The sequence below is a fragment of the Squalius cephalus genome (genome assembly GCF_949319135.1).
Source record: "Squalius cephalus genome assembly, chromosome: 9".
In the NCBI taxonomy this organism is placed as follows: Eukaryota; Metazoa; Chordata; class Actinopteri; order Cypriniformes; family Leuciscidae; genus Squalius; species Squalius cephalus.
The window spans coordinates 8,537,120-8,549,357 of record NC_137130.1 but is presented as its reverse complement, the minus strand read 5'-3'; the positions used below and the strand labels follow the sequence as shown (position 1 = coordinate 8,549,357).

Here is a 12,238-nt window from a genome sequence, read left to right as displayed (position 1 = left end):
TCAGGATGAACCTCCTACACCATTCCACTCTCAAGCCAACGAGGATGATAAAGCACTCTTTCTTGAATATAAATTTGGACGGTTTAAATAAAAAAAATATATATTTTAATCCCATAAATAGGTTCTTAATCCCTACCAAGAATCAACCATATTAGTGTGTTCTAAGAGAGCGTGCTGTGTAAAGTGAACTCAGTGGTCCTTCCTGTTCACACAACAAGGACTGAATCCAAAGTGCACAAACTAAAGTAACAGATGGTCTTGGACTTGAGTGACAACATCCTGCGGGCGGCTGGATTACTTATCCTGTCACATCCTGATGTTCATCTCCCCACTGCTCTTAAAATCCTCTCTCAACCCTGCCCTCGGGTTGGTGAGAGTTCTGCTGAGGTATTCCACAGGCTCTGGATAAAATTCTTGCCTGCACAAAAGCAGGAAACGCACCCCCATTGCGTGATGGGTTTGCCATTGTAGAACATAACAAAGGCATCAATTTTCTTATTTGCATTATTATCTAATGCAGACGAAGAAGAAAACACTAAGCCAAGTGCTCACATGAGTTTTCACTGATGGGTCTTCAGTATCAATGTTGTAAACAGTTGTGCTGCTTAATATTTTTGTGGAAAAATATTATTATTATTTTTTTATTTTTTTCAGGATTCTTTGATGAATAGAAAGTTGAAAAGGACAGTGTTTATTTGAAATAGAAACCTTATGTAACTGTCACTTACTTAATATTTTGTTAATCAATGTTTTGTTACTGCCACTTTTTGAACAATTTATGGCATCATTGCGGAATAAAAGTATTAATGTCTTTTAAAAAACATAGTGATTTAAGGGTTTTGCTAAAAGCACAGTCTGAGCACAGTTGAGGCAAGAGACTTTTTTACTCAAGTGGGGGAAAAAAGAGAAGCAAGAGATGCAAGTTAAGTCTAGAAATAGATTTCATTTATGATTTTTATTTCCTAGGAGCTACTAAATACTGAGATCAAAAATATATATTTTTCTTCATAAAATAACATTTTCTTATCATAAAAATTGAAAATGTCCAGCACAGCTTTAGAAACTATTTATTACTTAATATGTTATTACTTTTTATATATATATTTTATCTTATCATAAACCATTATGAAAAAAATAATGGTAAAAAATGCTGAACAAAATAATTACATCAATTATGTAAGCCAGAATTCCAGAGGACCTGTTTTTTTGTTCTCCATTTCCATTGATACAACAACTTTTTAAGGCAACAAGGTTGTATAGGTCCTTTACAATTGAACTTTTTAAATGTACCAATTAAACATGCATTCCAGTGTATCATAAAAAGGTTTATTCAAAACAATAGCTGGCCCGGCAGAATTCCCCCCAAAAGCTATGTTAATAATGGTAAAAAATATGGCTGGCTGTTAAATTTTCAACCGCCAGCTGCTTTTTTAGGCCAGCATGAATTGTCTGTTCTGCTTGGCTTCAGCCTCAACACACCTCAATTTGGATAGTGGTCAGAACAACCTAAACTGGTTCTTTGCCAGACTCATTGCCAATGCTGAGCTTGGGCAGGTTGCCCCATGTTGAGACTCGGCTCTTTCTTGTTTTTATGCCTGTTTGAAAGAGGTGTGTTGATTTTATCACAAGCTGGAATTCAGCACATCGGTCAGTATCTGAAAAGAGTAAAACATTCAGGAACTCTTGGTCTGAAGAAAAGCACAATGCATGTAAATATCTGTTTACAGGTGTCAACGTGTCATGTTTGCTCAGGGTTTGCTGTTAGTTACCTTTGCAACAACGCAGTGATTAATAATACCGTCAGCAGCGTATCTACAGTAATGCAATGCCACTATGAGGATGAGTGGCAAGGTATTTGTCATTTGTAAATAAGTTACCAGTGAGTCAGTTTTAAATTCAGACCCTTTTCTTTATGTGACATACAGTAATAATACTTTCCTCATCTCTGATTTGTCAGAAAAATAACAGTGGTACAGATGTGTGTTGACACTATAGTCAAAGAAAGAGAGGTTTCATAGCCAGAGGATATGATTTTAACAGTCTGAGTCATGCTTCTGATTTAGTCAGCAAATAGAGTCCAAAGTCTAAGGGAACAGTCACTCAGGTGGCAACAATCTCTAACACACAGGAAACCAAATGGCCATCCTTCTACAGTACATACATACATTGTATAGATATTTGACATCAAGTTACAAAATTCTGTTGATTTAATGGAACTAAATCAAGAACTCGTGCTTGTTAACTTGGTCAAACTGTAAGGAAAAGGAAAGGCAAGGCAGTCTGGTTCCCGTGATAAATAGCAACATGGCCTTTCACAAAATCAAACTGTTGCTCCTTAAAAGGTCCAATTGTGTAATTTCGGTGTCACCAAACTGAAGTGCATTTAACAAATGTTTAAAGGGGGCATGACATTAATTTTTTTTTTTTTGAATTACTGTTATTATTGGCTAATGTCATATGAAATATGAAAACGTGCATATGAAAAAGTAGCAATGTCCCCTCACTATTGCACATGAGTAAGAACATTAACATTAAAACTGTCATTTACAGACAAAGCATTATGAAATTGTTTACTAATGGTTTGCGATGTACTGCAGCTGATGTCAGATCCAGTAGAGTTGGCTGCTTCATCTTTAAACAAAAGTTTCTCTGCCAACTCTCCATTACACTGTTCATCATTTACAAAACAATCTGCAAATGCTCCATTTGATTGAAGATTACTAGGGCACATGAATAAAAAAAATATATGTGCATAGATAAATAATTTATTAAAAAAAACACTGAAATATTCCATAAAAAATAAGAATTGTCAATTTTGATTTAATGGTGACTTTAAACAAGCAAACATTCCTTTACTCTTCCATTTGTCATATGAGCATATGGTGCGATGTGAAACTATTTGTCTATTTGTGTCTTGCTCTAGATGCAGTCATATTCAAAAGCATTTCACAGATCCGTCAAAATGTCACAAATCCCACAATATCCAAACGAGCCGTTTTTTGGATCTTGGTTAAATAATTACTTTGTTTTTAATGAGGAGGATGTTTTAAACTTCCAGAATGTTTTACTTATACTGTATGTCAAAAGATCAAGAAAAATGTGATTTCTCATGTCATGAAATCTTTAGGCCACAGTGCGTGACAGTGAAGTTAATTCTATTGTTACAATTATTTCTTTTTTTATTTCAAATAAATGCTATTCTTTTGAAGTTTCTATTTATCAATGAATTTCTGAAAAAAGGTATCAATTTTATACAACTGTTTTCAACATTGATAATAATAAATTTTCTTGCAGGTTTCCAAAATAGAAAACCGATGTTTTAAGTTGTGATAATATTTCACAATATTCCAATTTTTACAGTTTTTTTTGATCAGATAAACGCAGCCTTAGTGAGCATAAGAGATTTCTTGGGTGTTGTCTGGTTATCTTGATAAATATTACAACACAACCTTGCACAACAATCAAACTCTTGCTCAGTTAAGGTTAAATGTGTAATTTCTGTCACTGAACTGCAACAATAATGACTGAGTTCTAACTGGTTTCCAGAAGCCCTTTTGTGCACCACAGGTTGAGCTGGAAATGATCATTTTAAATAATTTTGTCTTGTCTCTGTAAGTTAAAGTGGGATTAAAGCATTTTAACATGGAAAAAAAGAAAAACGATATGGGTGTTTTGATTTGGTTATCTTTTGCACTGACTTGTAACCTAGCTTTGACTTTTTTCACTTTGCTGTTGTCAGGTGTCCTGACTTGATCCACGTTTCGGCCTGTTTGCCACTGACATTGCAGATCGTCTTTGTCTACAAAATCCTTTGGTTATATTTGCAACACCTTAAAATCCCAGATGGGTCCGAACTTGTTTATTCTACTACCGTTCAGAGATAACAACAATGAGTGACCTAGTAAACCATGCCGTGTCGGATCCCATGAAACTCTTGTGGGACAGAAAATCCGCCTCGCTGTCACCTCGTGCAATTATCTGAGGTCTGCAGTTCAGGGCTCGCTGAAGCAAATAATCCCGTACACCCCATTAATTATTGTCAGGTCTGCAACTGACTGCATGAGAGGATTCTGGCTCTTTAAATGAGTGTGTGGCCACCGGTCTGCTCGACCATATGGGACACCTGGTGTAGACATACGTAAAACATAAGGCTGCAGAGGGAAAGATATCCAACAGCATTGCATGGTATGCTGTACAGCTAGTTAACCGCCTAAAGTAAAAGGCTTATCTGGTTTCTCTCTGTCTCTGCAGTAAGTCTGTACACAACACAGAAAATGTGAAATTGAGAGCACTGATTAACCACCACAAGGCTGTTGATGTAAATGTGCCAGGCAGGAATACATGCATGGCTTCTGGATGTTTAGAGGCCTCAAGTTAAATTCTCATTTGAAAAATACAAAGATATTTAAGTTCATTGTTTGTTCAACCTACGGATATGTTTGGGAAAAGCCATTTGAAATTTTGCCATATCGCCCACCAGTGCAAGTTTTGATCCGAATGAGTTAATGCAACAGATCAAACTAGGTCTTGACAAACTGGGAGACCTTTTGACTGTTTCTACACAATAAGTATCACCATGGGAACAGAGTCATGAAACGAGTTGATACTCTTGGGCACAGAATGTTTGACTAAGTCAAAGAAAGAATTGAGACATGCCTTCTGGCACTTTTATGTACAAGGCTAATAAGATGTTGCATGATAAAAGCATACATTTCGGAATCAATATCAGACATTTTAAAAAGGGGACAGATAAATGAATGGGGGAAATCACAATATGATAATTTAAGGAAAGGAAGTCATGCCCTTTATTTAAAATGTCACATTGCCTTATTGGTAAAGTATAAGCTGGTCTTATTGCTCAATAACATGCATGCACATTATCTGGACCGACCTACATAATTCGGGGTTATTTTAGGTAAATAAAAAAACAAAACTCATACCATTTTGTAAAATATGATACCATGTTTTGAAATATGAAGCATAAGCTTAACCAACAGTTTCTGAAATTTCTGTCTTTCCACATTCAAGTAGGACCTGTACTTGCATGCCTATTGCGATAGAAAATAGCTGCCAGGGGGTGTTGTTAACAAAGCTGCCAAATTCACCGACTTGCCTTAAAGGAACTTTGGATATTTTTTCATATTCTTTAAGATTTGATACAGATGGCTGTAGGCAGACATTAACACACATACTCACACACATGCTTTTAAAGGTTTATAAATGAGATGACATAATGCACTAAAACGCAACATCCTTCGATCATTTTTCAATCAGTGATTAGCTGACTTTGGCATGGGTAAAAAAAAAAGTATCCTGCCACAAAGAAGTCTAATAATCCAGTGTAAGAAAAACACAAAAGATATGACAGCAAAGGTTTGTTGATAATATTGCTAGAACAGCCCACATGAGTGATTCTGACAATAATCTTGTGTGTTCTGCATGCAAAACCCATTCAGCATTAAAGCTACTCAACCATGCTACTGTGTATCGCTATGAGTGACAAACAGCCCAGAGGGCATTTGCAATAAGTTAGTCTTGATAAGTGATCTTAAAACAGTTCCTTTATGATCATCCAAGAAGACAAAGGACAATGTCAGAACGTGCCTTGACACAACCCTATTGCTGAGCTGGTTTGTAATGAAAGCAAACCAATGATGTCATCTCACGAGGACTCATTGTGGAAATTTTGATACATGGCATACATGATGAGCAGGCCCAGACAGAATCGGCAGCCTTTTTTTATTTTTTTTATGTGCTGATTTTAAAGGAAAATTATTTTGAATTCCTTATCAAAATTAACCCAATATGCACAGGGTGGGCATGTGAGTAACCGGATACATGATGAAATTAGTTCTGTGGAAATGTACTGAACTTTCTGTGGAGTTTTGTGGGCACAAATTCCATGTGGGCCTGATGATAATTCTCACTGAACCGCTTAACGTCTTAGGGCCCCTACACACAAGGGAAGCATTTGTTGAATAGGACCTATTAAATTTGTTTTAATGGCAGAGCGGTGTAAAGTATCTGAGTAATACTTACTCGCTACTTAAGTATTATTTTGGAGAATCTGTACTTTACTTGAGTTCTGTTAAAACCAAATATGTTTACTCATTTTACTCCATTACAATTTCATCCAATCTTAAAAGTAACAAAGCACATATGTCGTACACAGTGCTGGGTAGTGACTGATTATATGAAAAAGGATTATGTAATTAGATTCCAAAAATTTTGTATTTGTAATTACATTGTTTTAAAATGCTCATAATTAGATACAGTTACTTTTTTATAGATGACATGATTACATGTTATTCATGCGATGCAATGGCATTAAATTATTCATAATTTCTAATTCTTCTTTTTACTCTTTATAATTCTGCTTTCCAAATGAATTTCCTATTGTGTGTCACACTGTTTAGCTTTGACTATATTCACAATCTAAAATGGCCATGTAAATGTCATGTAAATAAACTTGTGATGCTTCTAAATTTGGGCACAAAAACACCTCTCAGTTACACCATGTATGAGATTAATAATTATGCAAATGACTAACCACTGCTGATATATAGCTGTGAAACATGCAGTGACCTTGAAAACATTGAATGTGTAATGTCATTGCTGTTTTCATGTTTATTATTGTTTGAGATTTTAAGTTAATTTTTCAATCATTTAACACAGTTCTCTGGTGTTGGCTAATGGTCACATTGACATTTTTTCTTCAAAAAAAGCATTTATTTTATATTTCATAGCTTTTGATAAACTCATAATGCCCCTGTGCAGTTCTTCCATTAACCCCAGTTTGGGAAACCCTGCCATAATGTAATGCTTAATGCATTTCATTTTGTTTTCATTTAAAATATTTTCTTTCTCTTTGTTTTCTGTTTATATATGGCACACAATAATCCCATTCAAAACTAAGTGATGAACAAGTTAGGTCAAAAGTAATCTAAAAGTAATGTTTTCTTTTTATATATGATACACAATAATCCCATTCAAAACTAAGTGATGAGCGAGGTCAAAAGTAATCTAAAGGTAATCAGAAAACATAACCTAAAATGCGTAATGATTACATTCCTAACTACAATTTTCAGTAACAGATTACAATTTGCAAGTAATCTACCTAGCACTGGTCACACATCACTATGACTTAAATCTCTCCCAAATGATTTGATAATAAAAATGTCATTTTTCTTTATCATAATGTGACTAAATAAATTTAACTTGCCTTTATTTAAACAGCCAAGTACTACGGAGCCCCTAAAGGGACATTGACAAAAATTTGGGATGGGAGAGTAAAAAAAATAAAAAAATAATCCGTTCCCTCTCATATTTGCGTTCCCACGCAAAACCTGTTGTGAGCTCGGACAGACACTTCCTGTTTAATGTCCCGCTGGCAGTGTTTCAGCAGTACGATTTCTATAACTTAACATCGCACATCCTGCGATGTGACTATCGTGGATGCCCACATTGCGATGTCGATGCTGAAACGATAATATTGCGCAGGCCTATTTGTCACATCTGTAAAAACCCTTGCGTTCTCCCTCTACGCTCTTGTGACACACTATTGAAATCAATGTATTTACAGGATTCTGTGACGTGGTATAAAAGTGTGCAGGCGCCTTTAATCTCATCCATCTTTTTACAACCCACACAAGGTTACTCTACATGTCTTGGCCTTTGAACACTGTTTGCGCAATACAGCTCCCACATGAACACATTTGAGAATAATGATTTTTTAACCATGTAAGTCCATATTTAATGACATCAGTCTTGCATGGATTCACCTGGAGCAAATGTGTAAGCAAACGACAGATGCAATTACAGTCTCTCTCTGTCGTAGTCCAATCAAAAGAGCACGCTTCTCCCTGACCTCTCCTGATGTTTCACTGGAACTTCAGATATGGCACTTACAGACCATTCAAAAGTCCCTTAAGGGAGGAGCTTTCTGCAATTCTGCGAAGAGTCTCAAAAAAACACTGAAATAAACCATTTGTCTTGAAAAAGGGTCAGACCTCAGGAAAAAGATAGAGCTATCGGCTCAGAAAAGCCTTCCTCTAATGACTCATTCAATGAGGCATGACTAATAGCTGTATATTTAACCCAGAAAGAAAAAAAAATTAGCGAGGATTATGCGTCTAGCAGCTTAGGATGGCTTTGCAGGGTTCAGTAAAATTTCATGACGAAAATGAATTTCCAAAAAATATACAGAGCCAACGACAACTCTGTGAGGCTGAAAGTGTTTCTTAAATATTTAACTATACAAAACCCTTCAGAATGTGTTAATTCACTTAGGCTATATAGGCTAATATTCAAAACAATGTCAGTTATGTCATTAGCATAACGAGAATTCATTACATGTTTGTTCATTGAGACAGTTACTAATAAATCACTGGTTCACACACTGTCGAGCCATATCAGAAGCCTGATCTCTGCATCGCACCATTCTTGAGAATGGAGGTCGCATTTGGTTGTCTCTTTAATGTGAGCTTCACAGAAAGGAACATCTCTTACTCTCCCTTCTACATTTTTCAGGACTAAAAAGCATACGTGTCAGAAGAATCTTTCAAAGGAAATTGAACTACTATTTCTATGCACTATGCCTGGTGACAACAGGGGGAAAAGAGAAAATATATATAAAAAAATATATACAGTATGTACTATTAAAAAAATAAAAACAAAATCACCAATAATCCCAATTTTTCCAAAGTAATAAAAACAACAACTACGTATTGGTAACTAGCCATGTTTTGGATAAATCATGGTTACATTTTGTCTTAGGATATTATTCTGGTACTCAATCAAGTTTATATATGGGCTTCTTAAACCATATTTAATCACACTGTAGGCTTCAAAGGAAAGCAGCATCACTTTAAAGCAAGTCAAAGTAAAATCTGCCCAAACATGAAGCAAGTGCAATGTCAAGTAGGGCTGTCGCGGTGAAGGATTTTCCCTTGCGGTAATTTTGAGTGGCTCAATAGCGCGATATGCGGTTTTACCGCATTTATTCATTTATTTGGATTTATTTGTTGCTATATAAATAAGTGTCATGATGTGGTCAGCATGCACAAAAACGAGTACATTTTCAGTAACCAATAAACCATAGACTGTAAAAAAATAAAATAAACCGAATCTAAACAGCGTCTCTGCGCATTGAAAGCCTGTCACTCAGAGCGCAGTTGTTACGGCAACGGACTGTCTTTGAGTGAGTCATTAAACCATTCATTCAACAACACGTTCAAAAACGCTGATTGATTCATTAAAAGATAGTAGTGAAACAAGGTTAATTATTTTTAACTTTGCGCTCCACTTTTCAAGGCTCAGCTGACCAGCAATGCGTCGCATGGGTAACACTGAAGCTTCACTTAATAGAGACAAATGGCATTGATTCAATGCATGACTCACTGAGTTTTGTTTCCCGCGACCGCGAGTTCCTCACGCTGTGGATGCTGACCAGCGCTGTCGCTGATGCCATTCATGGTAAATATCCTTTATTTTAAACGTTAAAAGTATGACAGGACAAATATTTAACTTTCCTTGGACACGGCAACCTTTTCACGATTATGACTTGACCTCAAATACAGACGCAGGTAATCGCACGCGCTTAGTCGATCTCTCTCATTCACTGTCTGTTTAGGCTTAAGTGCAAATCCACGAAGCCTCTGTACAAATCACCATGATAAAACCATGATCACCACGTCTTATTATCATTATTAACTTATTTAACATTCAATACACATGCACGAAGTTCAAAACAAGAAGGGTTTCGCCTTATGAAAAAAGAAAAGACGTATCGCGGTTGCTGCGGTTACTTGAATTCCTCTGCGGTTGGCTAGTCAGTAGCGCGGTACTGCGATATTGCGGTTATCGCGACAGCCCTAATGTCAAGCAAGCAGATTTTTATAACATTACCATATGCACATGCCCGAGTTTTGCAGCATGCATATTTCATTCCACCCATACGTACACCAATCTATTTTTAAAGATCATTTAATTAAAACAAATCCTTTCATCATAACAGCAACAGTGTTGAGTTGAGATTGTGACCTCCAAGCATCCAGAGACACTAAAGAGATTTATGGAGGATTGAGAGCCAGCATATTGATTGGTGCAGTTAAGCAGATCTAAAAGTTCACAATGCATGGACTGCAGCCAAGAAGAACAAAACATTTCTTTGGCATAAGTGGTTTCCATGTGCAAATTATTAAAGAGCTATGACACCAAGGGGTTGGCTCTAAGAAAATATTAGATCAAAACAAATTAATCACATTTTACTGATGTTATACCAACCATAATGGCATCTATTGTCTCTCTACCTAAAATCTAAGAATTGCATATATTGAAACATGCAATTCTTCATATATATATATATATATATATATATATCATATATTTTAGTCAGGGTCCAAAAATAAAAAATAAATATAAAATAAATATATACATAAATATTCAAGATATTTCAAATAAATATGGGGGGCAAAAAGTTCCCTGCAATGAATTCATCTTATCTAGCAGATGTGCTATGATATCTTGTGTATTATTAACAAATACTTTTTTTATTTTTCATTGATTTGTTTTTTTAGATAACAGCCATGATTGTTTAGACTATTTCACTGATTTAAAAGAAATATAAATTGATGGCACAAATGGATGGCATTCTCTGTGCTTATAGCCTATAGAAAATAAGAAATAAATGTCTTATAAATAAAACGATATTTGTTGGTGTCAACAATTAAAAAGGAATACAGAATTAGTACAGTAGCCTATGTCTAAAGCACTAATTTTGTTCTTTTATTTTTTAATCAGATTTCCTACACTTAAACTAAACTAAGAACATATACAATTGCATTTAGCTATTTCCTCTTATAATATAATCAAACATTACATAATTGCAATAGCACAAAAACCATAGCCATTCAAGACATCAACTGACCCTTTGTTTGCATTGCAGGGATTAAATACACCTACCAATAATAAGTTAAACATTAAATTCCAATTCCCAAAAGTTAAAATGTCATCTTCCCATGTTTATCACAGCAGACAGAACAAAAGTGGCACAAAATGCACGTTTTAATGTCAAATCCTTTCAATCCTTGAGTTTCATCTCCTTTAGAAATTGTGGTTGTAAATACACACAGCCATTGTTGACAAAAATAAATCCTGAAGATTATTTTGGATTTAACCATCAAAGTTGAGCTGAAAGTTTTGAGCCACCAGAGCGCTTGAACTCTCAATGGCGGGACACCTTAAGAAACCTAGTAGGCTACTTAGTATGCAACCCTACCCTGCAATCCTTATAATCCGTGATCTAAAATATAAACTGTATAGCCTATGTCACGTTAGATTCAAAGCAGCTATGTGTCTATATAAACACTTTAAAAGGTGAATATTGCGTGATTTGATTTTCATTTCCTTAATGGTCGTGTGAGTTACAGTTACAGGTTCTGGCAGCAAATACATTATAACTATAACACTTGAATCATTATTGTATTAAAATCGACAAATATAATAGCGCAGTTGGGTCTTTTGTTCTTAAAATGCTTGTAGAACTTCTAGAAGTGCTCCATAAAGCGGAATATTCCCCTCCAACTTTGGGAAAATGAACTTTGAAATTATAATCATGAAAAAATAAAATAATAACTCACACTCACCCCTTGCAAATCTCGTCAAACATACTCCAATAAGAGGCAGTAGAAGCAGCAGTCTACATGACAAGCTCAGTAATGGAGCCATTCCAGCAGGAGAGGCAATCACACGCGCTCAGAGAAATGTGGACTAGTAAGTATGCTGTAGTTTAGTTTGTGGCTCCAAATAGTCAACTACTCCAAGTATTCATTGACTGCGCGCTGATAATATCACCCACTTCCGGGTGACCGTTCGTTCTGGTAAAGTGTTCTAAAGAATTTCATGATTCTGATTCGGTTCCATTTACGATTCTTTTAGTAGCTTACTTTTGAAGAAATAATATTTGTAAGAAAAAAAATGCAATTTCGTATTGTATTTAACCTACTTCCCGCAGTAGTCTGTTGCTACATTAATTTTAGAGTTCAGAATAGCCTAAATAACACATCATAACAGTAGCCTAATATAAATAATTCAAAAGGCTATTTTACAGACTTTTTAATGACTCTTAAGCATATGCAGTCAAATTGTTCCAAACTATATACAAAAACAAACAATGTGATAGTAATTTATTCACGTTTTTAATAAAAATACTGATTAGACTACAGCTAAATGAACGTGT

The 12,238-nt window shown here is 35.3% G+C and overlaps 1 protein-coding gene across 4 annotated transcripts in view; it reads right to left on the bottom strand.

Moving 5' to 3' along the window:
* tfpia (tissue factor pathway inhibitor a) overlaps nt 1-11,865 on the bottom strand; it is a 28,757-nt gene extending 16,892 nt beyond the window's left edge. Inside the window, exon 1 of one of the 4 annotated variants that reach the window (XM_079880355.1) lies at nt 11,646-11,865. In XM_079880355.1, the coding sequence (XP_079736481.1) occupies nt 11,646-11,727 (82 nt within the window). In that variant the 5' untranslated portion in view covers nt 11,728-11,865. Of the gene's footprint in view, nt 1-11,639 lie in introns of all 4 variants that reach the window. The other 3 variants (XM_079880353.1, XM_079880354.1, XM_079880356.1) reach the window with 3 other exon arrangements.
* Nucleotides 11,866-12,238: the final 373 nt, after the last annotated feature.